Source organism: Chiroxiphia lanceolata, chromosome 2 (assembly GCF_009829145.1).
Source record: "Chiroxiphia lanceolata isolate bChiLan1 chromosome 2, bChiLan1.pri, whole genome shotgun sequence".
In the NCBI taxonomy this organism is placed as follows: Eukaryota; Metazoa; Chordata; class Aves; order Passeriformes; family Pipridae; genus Chiroxiphia; species Chiroxiphia lanceolata.
The window spans coordinates 22855266-22867931 of record NC_045638.1 but is presented as its reverse complement, the minus strand read 5'-3'; the positions used below and the strand labels follow the sequence as shown (position 1 = coordinate 22867931).

The 12666-nt window shown below is 39.6% G+C and overlaps 1 protein-coding gene across 1 annotated transcript; it reads right to left on the bottom strand.

Annotated features, from left to right (window-relative positions):
- Positions 1-2392: 2392 nt before the first annotated feature.
- LOC116782037 (nucleolar protein 58-like) lies at positions 2393-3064 on the bottom strand (the record flags this gene model as incomplete). The annotated part of the gene is made up of 4 exons (XM_032678062.1): positions 2973-3064; positions 2738-2854; positions 2663-2672; positions 2393-2491 (listed from the first exon to the last, which is right to left on the bottom strand). Coding segments are annotated over exons 1-4 (318 nt in total), but the record flags the coding sequence as incomplete, so codon positions are not given.
- Between the last annotated feature and the right edge of the window lie 9602 nt (positions 3065-12666).

The following is a 12666-nucleotide window of genomic DNA, read 5'->3' as shown; positions in this document are numbered from 1 at the left end:
CTGTTTGCAGGTTCAGTCAGTAGCAAGGCTGAACAGGTATCCAAAGGACACATACAGAGACACATGTGTACACACCGGTCCAATTACACAGACAAAGCACTGCCTTCCACGGTATGCTGATGCAGTACTCACACAAACACAGGTGCAGACAGACAACAGTCTCTTAGTTGGTTGATTAGGATTGAAGGTCACTAGTGCAAGTGCACGTGTGTGCATACGCAAACACATCTTCAAAGTCACAAGCACACGCACATTCATGGATCCCTTGAGCACTGATACTGCCCCTCTGTCCATCTGGTACCTCTTCCTGGATCCTAGGACCCCTTACCTGCCCCACAGGTCCCCGATTCACATGCAGATGCTTACCTTCTGGTGCTCACCAACAGCTGCCCATGGGTTCTCCTAAATACTGTCACAGTCCTATCGTCTGACTGATGCCCCTCTCTAGTACCGGGATTAAGGGAGATACAGACACTTGCCTCCAATCCCAACAGCCAGCACCAGGCACTTGGCACTCAGCCCCTCACTCACCTGGTAGCTCTGTCGCTGATTTTCAGAACACACCATTTTAACCCAGTGGTTGAGGTCAAGTCCCCCACCTGCTTTAACTGGTGTCCCTGAGACTCCGTTGGCTCCAGCTGCTGGCACCACCATCCCGGGAATCCTGTACACCCATCTCATAGTGGTGTCTGGTCCCAGTCCACTCACATTCCTAGCAACCAGCTCCTCATGGCATCACAAAGTCATAAAATGGGTAAGGTTGCAAGGGACCACAGTAGGTCATCTGGTTCAACCTCCCTGCTCAAGCAGGGTCATCCCAGAGAGCACATGGCACAGGATTGTGTCCAGACAGCTTTTGAATATCTCCAGTGAAGGAGACTTTAAAACCTCTCTGGACAAACTCTTCTAGTGCTCAGTCACCTGCACAGTAAGGAGGTTCTTCAGCATCTTCAGTTGAAATTTCCTGTGTTCCAGTTTCTGTCCATTGCCTCTCATCCTATTGCTTCACATCATGAGAGGCACCTGGCTCCATCCTTTTGACAACCTCCCATCAGATGCTTATATACATTCATAAAATCGCCTAATCCCTACAGCACTTACACTTGCACAGGATAATAAATGAGGTAGCAAAGGGAAACCTACCACAGGATTTAAGGAGAAGACAACTACAGGGCTGGGAGATAGACCTGCTGATGGACCACAGCCTGCATACAACCAGACCACCCTATACCCAGCCTTGTTTTCCCCTTACCACTTTGCTCCTTCCCTTTGCCCCACACGCTGCCTCCTGTCTTGTGTGGTCCCACTGACACACCCTTCGAATATCCCAAATCCCCATGCTCTTGTTTCCTTCCTATGAGTGACGAAGCACAGGCTGTTCCTCTCCAAAGCTATGTCCATAATTTCTTAATGGGTGTTTGACTTGTGACTGGAGACTTTTTGTCCTTAGTAATGACTCTGCTGTCCCATGTCTGTTGGCTTTGCGTCTCTCTGTCTTCTTATTCATCACTTCCACTTTTATTTATTTTCTCCTTTGCACTGAAGAGGTCCTTGATAGGATCACCTCCATGAAGCAGATGCTCTCACATTCCACATATACTTACAGTCTGCCCTGCTAAATTTCTTTTCTTTCATGACTAATGAAAACTACAGATATTCTTTCAAGTACAAGTCAGGGGAAAATAATTTAACAATAATAATAATAATACAATAAAACAATAACAAAATATATAGGAAATTGAAAAAAAAATATAATTCAGAACAACTTTTGGAGAAGACAGTATTGAAACCCTCTCTCTTACAAAGTTACTGACAGCTATGCCATTGATTTTATTAGTGCTATGACTTCAAACAGTGTCTCTCACATGGGATGTTAATTAGATGCTTCTGGGCTTGAAGAAAACAGAAGAAAAAAGTAATATAAACAGCTATGCCTTGATAGGATGACAGGTTGTTTCAGCCTACTTCATATCTTCATATTCTTTCTCTCCTCACCCTTTGTTACATTCAAAGTATTCATGTATGTTCAAAATATATTGCACTTTGTAATGATAAACTCAGTTTTATCTCTGAACCATTTTTAAAAAGTTTTCATTTCAATATATCTTGTGCTTTTCTTACACGGATGTCCAATCAGAAAATTATTTGGAAAGATTAATGTGTAAGAGGGATGCTTTTCTTTCTTTTCTCTTTTCTTTTCTTTTCTTTTCTTTTCTTTTCTTTTCTTTTCTTTTCTTTTCTTTTCTTTTCTTTTCTTTTCTTTTCTTTTCTTTTCTTTTCTTTTTCTTTTCTTTTCTTTTCTTTTCTTTTCTTTTCTTTCCTTTCCTTTCCTTTCCTTTCCTTTCCTTTCCGTTCCTTTCCTTTCCTTTCCTTTCCTTTCCTTTCCCTTCCTTTCCTTTCCTTTCTTTTCTTTCCTTTCTTTTCTTTTCTTTTCTTTTCTTTTCTTTTCTTTTCTTTTCTTTTCTTTTCTTTTCTTTTCTTTTCTTTTCTTTTCTTTTCTTTTCTTTTCTTTTCTTTTCTTTTCTTTTCTTTTCTTTTCTTTTCTTTTCTTTTCTTTTCTCCTTTCTCTCCTCCTCTCCTCTTCTCTCCTCTCCTCTCCTTTTCTTCTTTTCTTCTTTTCTTTTTTTTCTTTTTTTTCTTTTTTTTCCCCATTTTTAGCTACAGGAAGAGACCTAGACAGCAAATTAGAGATTGACCTTCTGTAGTTTCTCTCACTCAGGAGCTACAGAGTATCTACAAAATGAGGCTACTCTCTCTCAGTGCTCTCTCATGTTGAAGGAGCCAGTCTTCACTGGGAGGGTAGATATCAGGATGTCCTACACTTTCACTCAGCACAATGAGGTCAGCTGAATCCCTTTCACACAAGGTAAAGATACTGTTGTTAGGCCACAGGAAATATATGAGAAAACAGTGTTGATATCAAAGGGGATTCCTGTTAGTTAGGTGAGTAGAGTAACATGCCCAAAGGATACCCTGCTGCATTTAGATTGTTACAAATAGTAAGAGACAGTGCTGCTCTCTTTGGATTCCGGCCCACAAAGAATTCTTTTATCTTTGTTACCATTTCTGAGGCTGTAATTTATGCTTTTGTCATTGTCGGACCGAGGCTTACTTTCCCACTGCATTACATCTTTTGTGTTCAGTGAAAATGTAGCGCACAATATGAAGTAGTTAGAAGAAAAAGGAGACTCAGATCTTGATTCCTGTGGTGCAATTGACTTTCTCAGAAATAGAGAAAAGAAGTGGGTCTTTTTTTCTAAATGCATAATTAATCATCAGTTTCTATTACCAGAAGGTATCAGTGAGGCAAGGAAGTTAGAAGGATTTAAAGATAATTAAACTTTTTTTGAGAGTAAAGTAATATTTTATAAAGTTTTTAAAGAAATTTGAAGCTGTTCTTTAAAGCATAAGACAGCCATTAGACTGGTCAAAGAGGAAACTCCTTATGAAGCTAAACGATTTGTTACCTACCTGTAAAAGGTAGGTAAATTCTAAATTTGATAGGGTTCATACCATAGTGGTTACAACTGAAACAGTAGTCTGCTTTTAAAGTATGGCTTTAAACAGACATCTAGTCAAATAACATGGCATTTCCTAGGTTCTTAAAAGTCTTCCAGAAAATGCACGTAAAGACCAAATCATTGGAGATTGAATGTAAGTAGTATTTGAAACTAAAAGGATTTTATAATAAAATGTATCATTCTCCTATGTTATGAAATACTTATGTTTCAGATACCGGTGGCTTTACTAAAGTTTCAATGATTCCAGTTCAATTCTAGATCAAGCTTTTAGAATTATATCTGTGAAGAGAAATTAAATTATATAAGGGCATAGTTCTATCTTTGTTTTTTATGAAAAGGCAAGTCACAGTGAATACCACTATTCAACACACTTCAGAGGTCCTCAGTTTTTCATTATTGAAGACATCTTGAGATGGAGTGAAGGACAGATTTTCCTCTGATACCAGTTTTGCTGTGGAGTCTGCAGTTTGTTCTTATCTTGGCTACCTAACTCTGTGAAGGTAGAAGGAAGGTATAGTTGTATATGTGCAGTCCAGAATGATTAAGTCTTCTGTGGCTTAATATTTTATTTAGTTTTGGTTGTCAACAGTACTGTGATCACTTCTCCTTTGCCTTCAGTGGAGAGAATATATCCTGTCTGAGTGAGAGGTGAATAAGTGGGAATGAAATTTATGAAAGTATGAGGTCAACAAAAACATAAAAATATTTTTCTTTTACTGTGAACTGCACAATACAATTAGTTCAGTGATATCAAAGAGTGAAATGCTAAACAAATTTTTCTTTATCTTTCATAGAAAGCAATATAAGCTCATGGAAAAAGGTAGAACTGTCTGAAAAATGTTAAACAGAGTTCCGATGTTATGACTTAAATTATCATACGAAATCACATTGTATATTTATATTCAAATGATATTTTATATTGAATATTATGTATTATACAATGTATGTTAGGAATTAAATATCACAACTATGCTACATATTTTAATAGTATGTTGTATCTTCTACATATATTTCTGTCATTCATCTGGTTTCATAAAATACACTGACTTTGTGTGATTTGCTACACAGTGGAATGGAGGTTGAGAGATCTTGAATTCAATGTTGCTAAAGAAGAGTGTATCTCAAGAGGGAGTTGTCTTATCCTTCTGTGCTCCTGTTGCAGAAAGTAGCTCCTTATTGAAACACATACATTAAGGTCACAAGAAAGTGAGTACCTGGCCTAAAAAAAACCCGAAGTGTTTGAAAGATCTTCTTTTAGAAAGGCAACATTACAGTGACACATGAGGTGACAAGATATTTTTAAAAATAAAATAAACCTGTGGCCCACTTTCACTGGATGCTTTTTTTCTTTTTTTTTTTTCTCAGATTCTTGTGCTGCAAACATCTGTTACCCTTAACTGGGGTAGCCAGCCTTTGGAGCTTTAGCATGGAGAGGATATTGCTTACAATTTTAATATGGTGTCATTTTATTCTGCTCAGAGCAAATCTAATTAATGCCTAATTAAGAATCCATCCAAGGTCACTGATGTCAATAAAGCTGAACAAATGTTAGGAAGGATGACAGTTTGGGGAATCAGTCTGTCCAAGTACTAAGGCTGGTGTAAGGCTCTAAACTCACTGTGTGTATCTTGGGGAAGGTGCCAACTTAATTTTAAATCCACAGCATCAGCCATTGCCCGTTGACTGATTGCTTGCCTTTTGGATTAAAACTGTAGCACTAAAACTGCAGGAACTAGTGAAGACTTCAATATCTGGTATGCAAAATTAGCTATATCCTTTCAATGTAAACTATTTTATGGTAAAGCATACCTTAGCAATAAAGATATCAGCAAAAGTTTCACATGGTAAGGATGATCCTTGACTCACTGGATTATAAAGTGATAAAATGGGATTTGTTTCTTTGTCACTTGCATTAATTCAGACTGAAAATTTGCTGCCTCTGCCAGGAGCTGCGGGAAGGAAGCAAAGCTTACTATTTGAAATGTAAATTGATCCCTTTTGACAGGCAAGGAAAGATTGAGCTGGAGGTATAGGAAATGTATGTAGCATTTTATTACTGATTATAAGTATTTGCTTGTGCTTGTTCTTGGAGGTGTACAAATTATGCAAAGTTTAACTGCTTATTCCCATGCATAACATCACTCTGAAAAAACTTTCCTGTAAAATGGATGACTAATACCTATTTGGGAAAGTGTTTATTACACTTCTGGAGTCACACAAGGAAAACTTGTATATTATACTTCTTTGGGTTACTAAACAAATTTCCTACTGGGAAAGAGCAGATACAGGTATCCTAAATCAGGGTTTCTGTACTCTGTTCTCTGCTCTGAAGCAGCAGGTTTCAGCAGGCACATCAATGCAAATCAGTGAGTGAGCTAGAGTGGTTACTGCCCAGCAGCTGGACCTTTCTTAGATTTCTTTCCACCAAAAGAAATTTTCAAAGGGAATTCTTTGCCTTGGTAAGAGGTAGATGCATTAGGTTTGACCGATTGAGCTTATTGAAATAAAACCAGTAAAAATGGAAGTCACCTTTCATGCAAAACTTGTGGAATTCACTGTCAGCTCACAGAGGAAAATTTGGCTCTTGTGTAAATAAATTAGATAAACCTTGAGTTCTTTTGAGTTCTAACCCTAGAATCTCAAATTGCTTTTTCATATAGAGGGGATTTGAACATTATATTGAGTTTGATCACTGTTGAGGAAAACAATGAGTTCCACTTGGGAATTGAAGAGGCACTGACTGAGAGATTATGGGTCAGGATTAAAGGGAGGGTAGAATCAGGAGACATTATACTGGTGTCTGCTACAGGCCCCATCACCAGGGAAACTGAGTAGATGAGGCCTTCTATAGAAAAACAGGAGCAGCCTCATATTCCTTAGCTCTGTTCCTCATGGGGGACTTCAATCACCCTGATATCTGTCAAAGGGACAGCAGAGCAAGGCAAATCCAGGTGTTTCCTGGAATGTGTTGTGATAGCTTGCTTCTCCAAGAGATTAGAAGAGACAACCAGGAGAGGTGCTTTATTGACCTCATTCTCACCATTGAGATTGTGCCAAAGAGGAATATGAAGCTTAAGGGTAGCCTTGGCTTCAGTGACCATGAAATGGTGATTTCAAGATCCTTAGGGAAGGGAAAAGGGCACACAGCAAGTTCACTAACCTGGACTTTAGGAGAGCAGATTTTGGCCTCTTTAGGGATCTGCTTGAATCATAGAATAAAAGAATCATAGAATCATAGAATCAGCTGGGTTGGAAAAGACCTCCAAGATCATCAAGTCCAACCCTTGATCCAACACTGCCGTGGTTACTAGACCACGGCACTAAGTGCCACATCCAGTCTCATCTTAAAAACTTCCAGGGATGGTGAATCTGCCACCTCTCTGGGCACCTCATTTCAATGTCTGATTACCCTCTCTGTAAAAAATTTCTTCCTAATAGCCAACCTAAACCTCCCCTGGCACAGTTTAAGACCATGCCCTCTTGTCCTGCTGCTGGTTGTCTGGGAGAAGAGACCAACCCCCACCTGGCTACAACCTCCTTTCAGGGAGTTGTAGAGAGTGATGAGGTCTCCCCTGAGACTCCTCCAGACTGAACAACCCCATCTCCCTCAGCCTCTCCTCATAGGACTTGTGCTCAAGTCCCCTTACCAGCCTTGTTACTCTTCTCTGGACCTACTCCAGCACCTCAATATCCTTCCTGAACTGAGGGGCCCAGAACTGGACACAGTACTCCAGGTGTGGCCTCACCAACACTGAGTACAGGGGAAGAATCACTTCCCTGATCCTGCTGGTCACACTGTTCCTGATCCAGGCCAGGATGCCATTGGCCTTCTTGGCCACCTGGGCACACTGCTGGCTCATTTTCAGCCTCCTGTCAATCAGCACTCCCAGGTCCCTTTCTGCCTGGTTGCTCTCCAGCCACTCTGTCCCCAGCCTGTAGCGCTGCAGTGGGTTGTTGTGGCCAAAGTGTAGGACCCGGCACTTGGCCTTGTTGAACCTCATCCCATTGGAATCAGACCGTCTCTCCAGCTTGTCCAGGTCTCTTTGAAGAGTCCTCCTGTCCTCCAGCAAATCAACACTCCCCCCAACTTGGTGTCATTTGCAAATCTGCTAATGGTACACCCAATCCCCTCATCCAGATCATCAATAAAGATATTACATAGAACTGGGTCCAACACTTGGAAGAGTTACATGGGATAAAGCTGTGCAGGGAAGCTGTTTTATATGCAAGGATCAAGAGTGATACACCACAACAAAGAGGAAGTCAGGATGACTTCATGGATGAACAGGGAGCCCCTGGATAAATCAAACGCAAAAAAGGAAGTCTATAGAGGTTGGAAGCAAGGACAGGTGGCCTGGGAGGAATCCAGAGAAGTTGTTGAAGCAACCAGGGATCAGGCTAGGAAAGGGAAAGTCCTGAGAGAACTGAATCTGGCCAAGGATGTCAGAGGCAACAAGAAAAGATTCTACAAGTAAGTTGCTGATAAAAAGCCTAGGAAAAATGTGGTCTCTCCCAGCAATGAAACAGAAGACCTGGTTACCCAGGATATGGAGAAGGCTGAGGTATTCAATGACTTTTCAGCCTCAGCCTTTAACACCAACTGCTCCAGCCTCTCTGCCCAGTTGACAGAAGCCAAAGACAGGGACTAGGAGCATGAAGAACAATGAGGAGAAAGAGTAGGAAAAGACCAAGTTTGAGACCATCTGATAAACATGAAGGTACACTAGTCCTAGACATCAACGTTCATGAGATGCATCTGTGGGTCCTGAGGGAACTATAGGATGAAGTGGTTAAGCCGCTATCCATCATATCTGAAAACTTCTGGTAGTCTAGTGAAGGTACCACTGATTGGAAAACAGGAAATATAACCCCCACTTTTAAAAAGGGTAAAAAGGAAGACTCTGGGAACTACAGGCCACCCAATCTCATCTCACTGCCTGCTAAGATGATGGAGCAGATCCTCCTGGCAATTGTGCTAAAGTAAGTGGAAAATAAGGAGATGACTGGTGACCACCAACATGGCATCACTAAGGGTAAGTCATGCTGGACAAATTTGGTGGCCTTCTACAATGCAGTTACAGCATTGGTGGATGAGGGAAGAGTAACCAGCATAACCTGCCTGGACTTGTGCAAAACATTTGACACTGGCCCACATCATATCCTTGCTTCTGTACTGGAGAGACACAGATTTGGCAGATGGACTACTCAGTGGACAAGGAATTGACTGGATGATCCCACTCAAAGAGTTGTGGCTTGACATCCAAGTGGAGATGAGTGACAAGTGGTGTTCCTCAGAGTTGGGATTGGCGCTGTTTAACTTCTTTGTCAGAGGCATGGACAGTGGGATTGAGTGCACCCTCAGCAAGTTTGTCAATGACACCAAGGTGTGTGGTGGGATTAATACACCAGAGGGAAGGGATGGCATCCAGAGGGAGCTTGATAGGGTTGAAAGACAAGCCTGTGTGAACCTCATGAAGTTCAACAAGGTCAAGTGCAAGGTCCTGTATATGGGTCTGGGCAATCCCAAGCACAGATACAAGCTGGGTAGAGAATAGATTGAGAGCTGCCCTGAGTGAGAGACTTGGGGGCATTGGTAGATGAGAAGCTTCACATGTCCTAGCAATGTGTACTTGCAGCCCAGAAAACCAACTGTGTCTTGCAACAAAAGCATCATGGCCAGCAGGTCAATAGAGGAAATTCTTCCCTTCTACTCTGCTCTTGTGAGACCCCTACAACACCTACAGTACTGTGTCCAGCTCTGGGGCCCAAACATAAGAAAGACATGGACCTGTTGGAGTGAGTCCAATAAGGGCCACAAAGATAATAAGAGGGCTGGATTATCTCTCCTATGAAGATAGGTTCAGACAGTTGAGATTGTTCAGCCTGGAGAAGGGACGACTCCACGGAGATTTTGCAGAAGCCTTCCAGTACCTAAAAGGGCCTACGAGAAAGATGTAGAGGACTTTTTAAGAGATTATTTAGTGATAGGACAAGGGGTAATAGCTTAGATCATATCTAAGGATCGAAATCTTTACTGTGAGGGTGGTGAGGCACTGGAACAGATTGCCCGGAGCAGCTGTGGCTGCCCTGTCTCTGGCCATGTTCAGGGTTGGGTTGGATGGGGCTTTGAGCAATCTGGTCTAGTAGAAGGTGTCCCTGCCCATTGTGGGGTGGTTTGGAATTAGATGTTGTTTGGGGTTCCTTCCAACCCAAACCATTCTATGTTTTTCTTCTCTGATTCTGTGAAAAATAACTCATTTAAGTATGGTAGTTTTTCATATGGCGTGTTTTAATTTTTAATTAAAAAAAAAACAATAAAAAACCAGGAGATGATTATAACTTTTTGAATGGTTGTTTATCAAGAACTTTTAAGAAAAGATAAAAGCAGCGGTGGATATAGGTCTTTCTCTAGACCCTAGTATTGAAGTTCTGTATCCAAAAATGTTAATTATTTTTCCTTTTTTAGAGGAAAAATCTCATAACATGCAATATGCCTATACTTTTATCTCAGCTTAAGTTGTATTATAAAATATGACTAGTTTTACAAAATAAATATTTCATTTTTTATGTAAGTCATAGCAAGTCACATACCTCTGTTCTGTTCCTCAGTCATTATTTATCACACTTTCAGTTGGGTTTTCTCAACATCTGGCTCTTAATTTTGGTGAGCTGTTTGTTTATTTTCCAGTAAGCCAATATTTTTTCTCATGTTCTGTAGTTATCTAGGTTACTATATAATATATATTATATTCTTCATCATTTTGAGCAATCCCAATACAATGGCTGAGAGATTTTTCCTAACTAGGTTCCTGTTTTTATTCTGCATCCTTCAAGATATGGTTCTCTGATATTTTTTCTATATGTGACTCCTTGACTTCAGCATCCAGGAAGATATAATTCCTTGATAACTCACATTTCTTAGATGTGTCTCAACATTTTTTTAGGATACTTTGTCTTGATTGGTTTCCCAGAAATGACTTTCAGGTAGCCCAAGGGTATTCTAGCATGTTCTTGTTCAGTGACCTGAATGTGTATACATTCTTTTTTTATGGTCATTGAAAATTCATTCCACAGAGTAGTGGCTCACTAGAAGTGTTTCTGTGTGTGTGTGTGTGTGTGTGCGCACATGTGTGCATGCATGCATAATAGATTATGATGTTGAAAGGACTTTTGAATATGTGTGGCAGTGTTACTGTTTTGAGATCAAAGTTATTTGCCTAAATTATGATTCTTTTCTGGATGCAAGAGAACAATGAGAAACTGAGGGAAATAAATTTGTATAGTGTGGGGAAGAGAAGGAAAACTTACTGTAGCTTTTGTTTACCTTACAATTGGTGCTAAAAATACAGTGCCAGACTCCACTCAAAGGTGCACAGCAACAGGACAGATGGCAATGGACACAACTTGCAAAAAGGAAAATTTTGATTGGACATAAAAAAATTCTTCAGGGTAGGAGTAGTTAAGCAAAGGAATGAGTTTCCCACAGACGGCAACAGTGGAACTTAACTTTTGCTTTGAATCCATTAAGTCAGTAAAATAGTACAATAAAGACTGGATATGGGGGTTCTAGGTTTAGTAGATGGGAAATATTCTGAAATATTGAAAGAAAAGTAATAATTGAATACCTTGAAAATTAACAAAGATAGAACAAATATAGGTTTGTTGTGTGAAAAATCAGATTACAGAATTCATTTCTGTTGGAAGGATTAAGTCAAAAGTTTCGAATTCAGAAGGATTCTTAATAAGGTCAGAGCAAAAATCCTGTTAAAGTCAAATGAAAAATAACAGACTTTTTAACACAAAGGTGTGAATCAAAGTCTGTCAGTGATGAAATAAGACTATCAAGGGAAGACTGTCTTTTCTTTTTATTATTCACCACACATACCCCTCCCCAAACTGATTTTAGTTAAAAGGAAAAGGAGTGAATAATGAATAAAGAAAGACAGCACATCCATTTCAGGGTAATATCAGCAGTGGGCTGCTAGTACTTCTAAAGGAAGTGTTTCTTGTGTTAAATCTTCCATCTCTGTGACTGAGCCACGCTCTTTGTTGCAAAATGAATGGCTGCCACATTATCTGATGGCCTTGAATTGTTCTCAGAAAAGACAAGGAATATTTAAAGTTCGTCAAGTCACAACAGTTCAAGCAATGCTTCAGCATGAAGAAAGAAACACAAAATTGTATCAATTCAGCCTGGAAAGCTTGCATGAGAGCTGTTGCATTTTGTTAACTGCACAATGCTGCACAATGCTGAAGATTTCACTGACTAAAATATAGTACTAAAAATGCTTTGAGAAGCATACTTGTATGCATAGTCAAAGATTTGAGTTGTTCAGACTCATGATAAAACTACTTTAATTAAGCAGTATTTTCTGCTACAATTTACATTGAAATAAACGAATCAGTTATATGAAATTATTCATGTGGTTTTGGAGCAGAAGTGTTACAAACCGTACATGAAGTATGTTCTCAATACAGTCTCCACATCTGCAACATGTGAAGGATGAAGAATATTATTAAAATACATCTACCTTTTGCAGGTAAAAAAAGCTGTTATTCCAGATTTTCAGACAAGGATGTGAGTAAGACAGTAAATTCACTCAGGTCTGTGCATCACTAACTTCCTCAGGTTCAATCTCAGAGGGTTCATAAATCTGTTGCAGAATGGAAGTGAATCTCAACCAAGGAGATTAAGTGACTGATTTTGCAACAGAGAGAGGACTACGGCATATTTATTTTTCATCCTAAATTTTATCAGAAGATTATTTTATCAGAAGATCATACTACACCTCTTCAGGAGTTATACTTTGTGTCACCTCTGTTCTAAAGACAGAAGGTAAAATTTTAAAGTATAAATCAGTACACCTGAGCTGATTTAAAAAATAGAGTGCTCTATACAGCTGAGCATATCCAGTGTTGTCTTTATAATTTAAACTTTACTATGATTATACTTTTAGGTCATAAGCAAACTACAGTTTCTGACAACCAATACAGTCCTTTTTGAGATGTTATAGGCAGAAATAGCCCACCATTTATTAACAGAAGATACAACCAGCATGAAATATTTTTAGTTCTCCTTTCCTTGAAAGAGAATGATCCTAGTAATCTAGTCAAAGGCAAAGAAACTGATGCATCTTGTACCTAT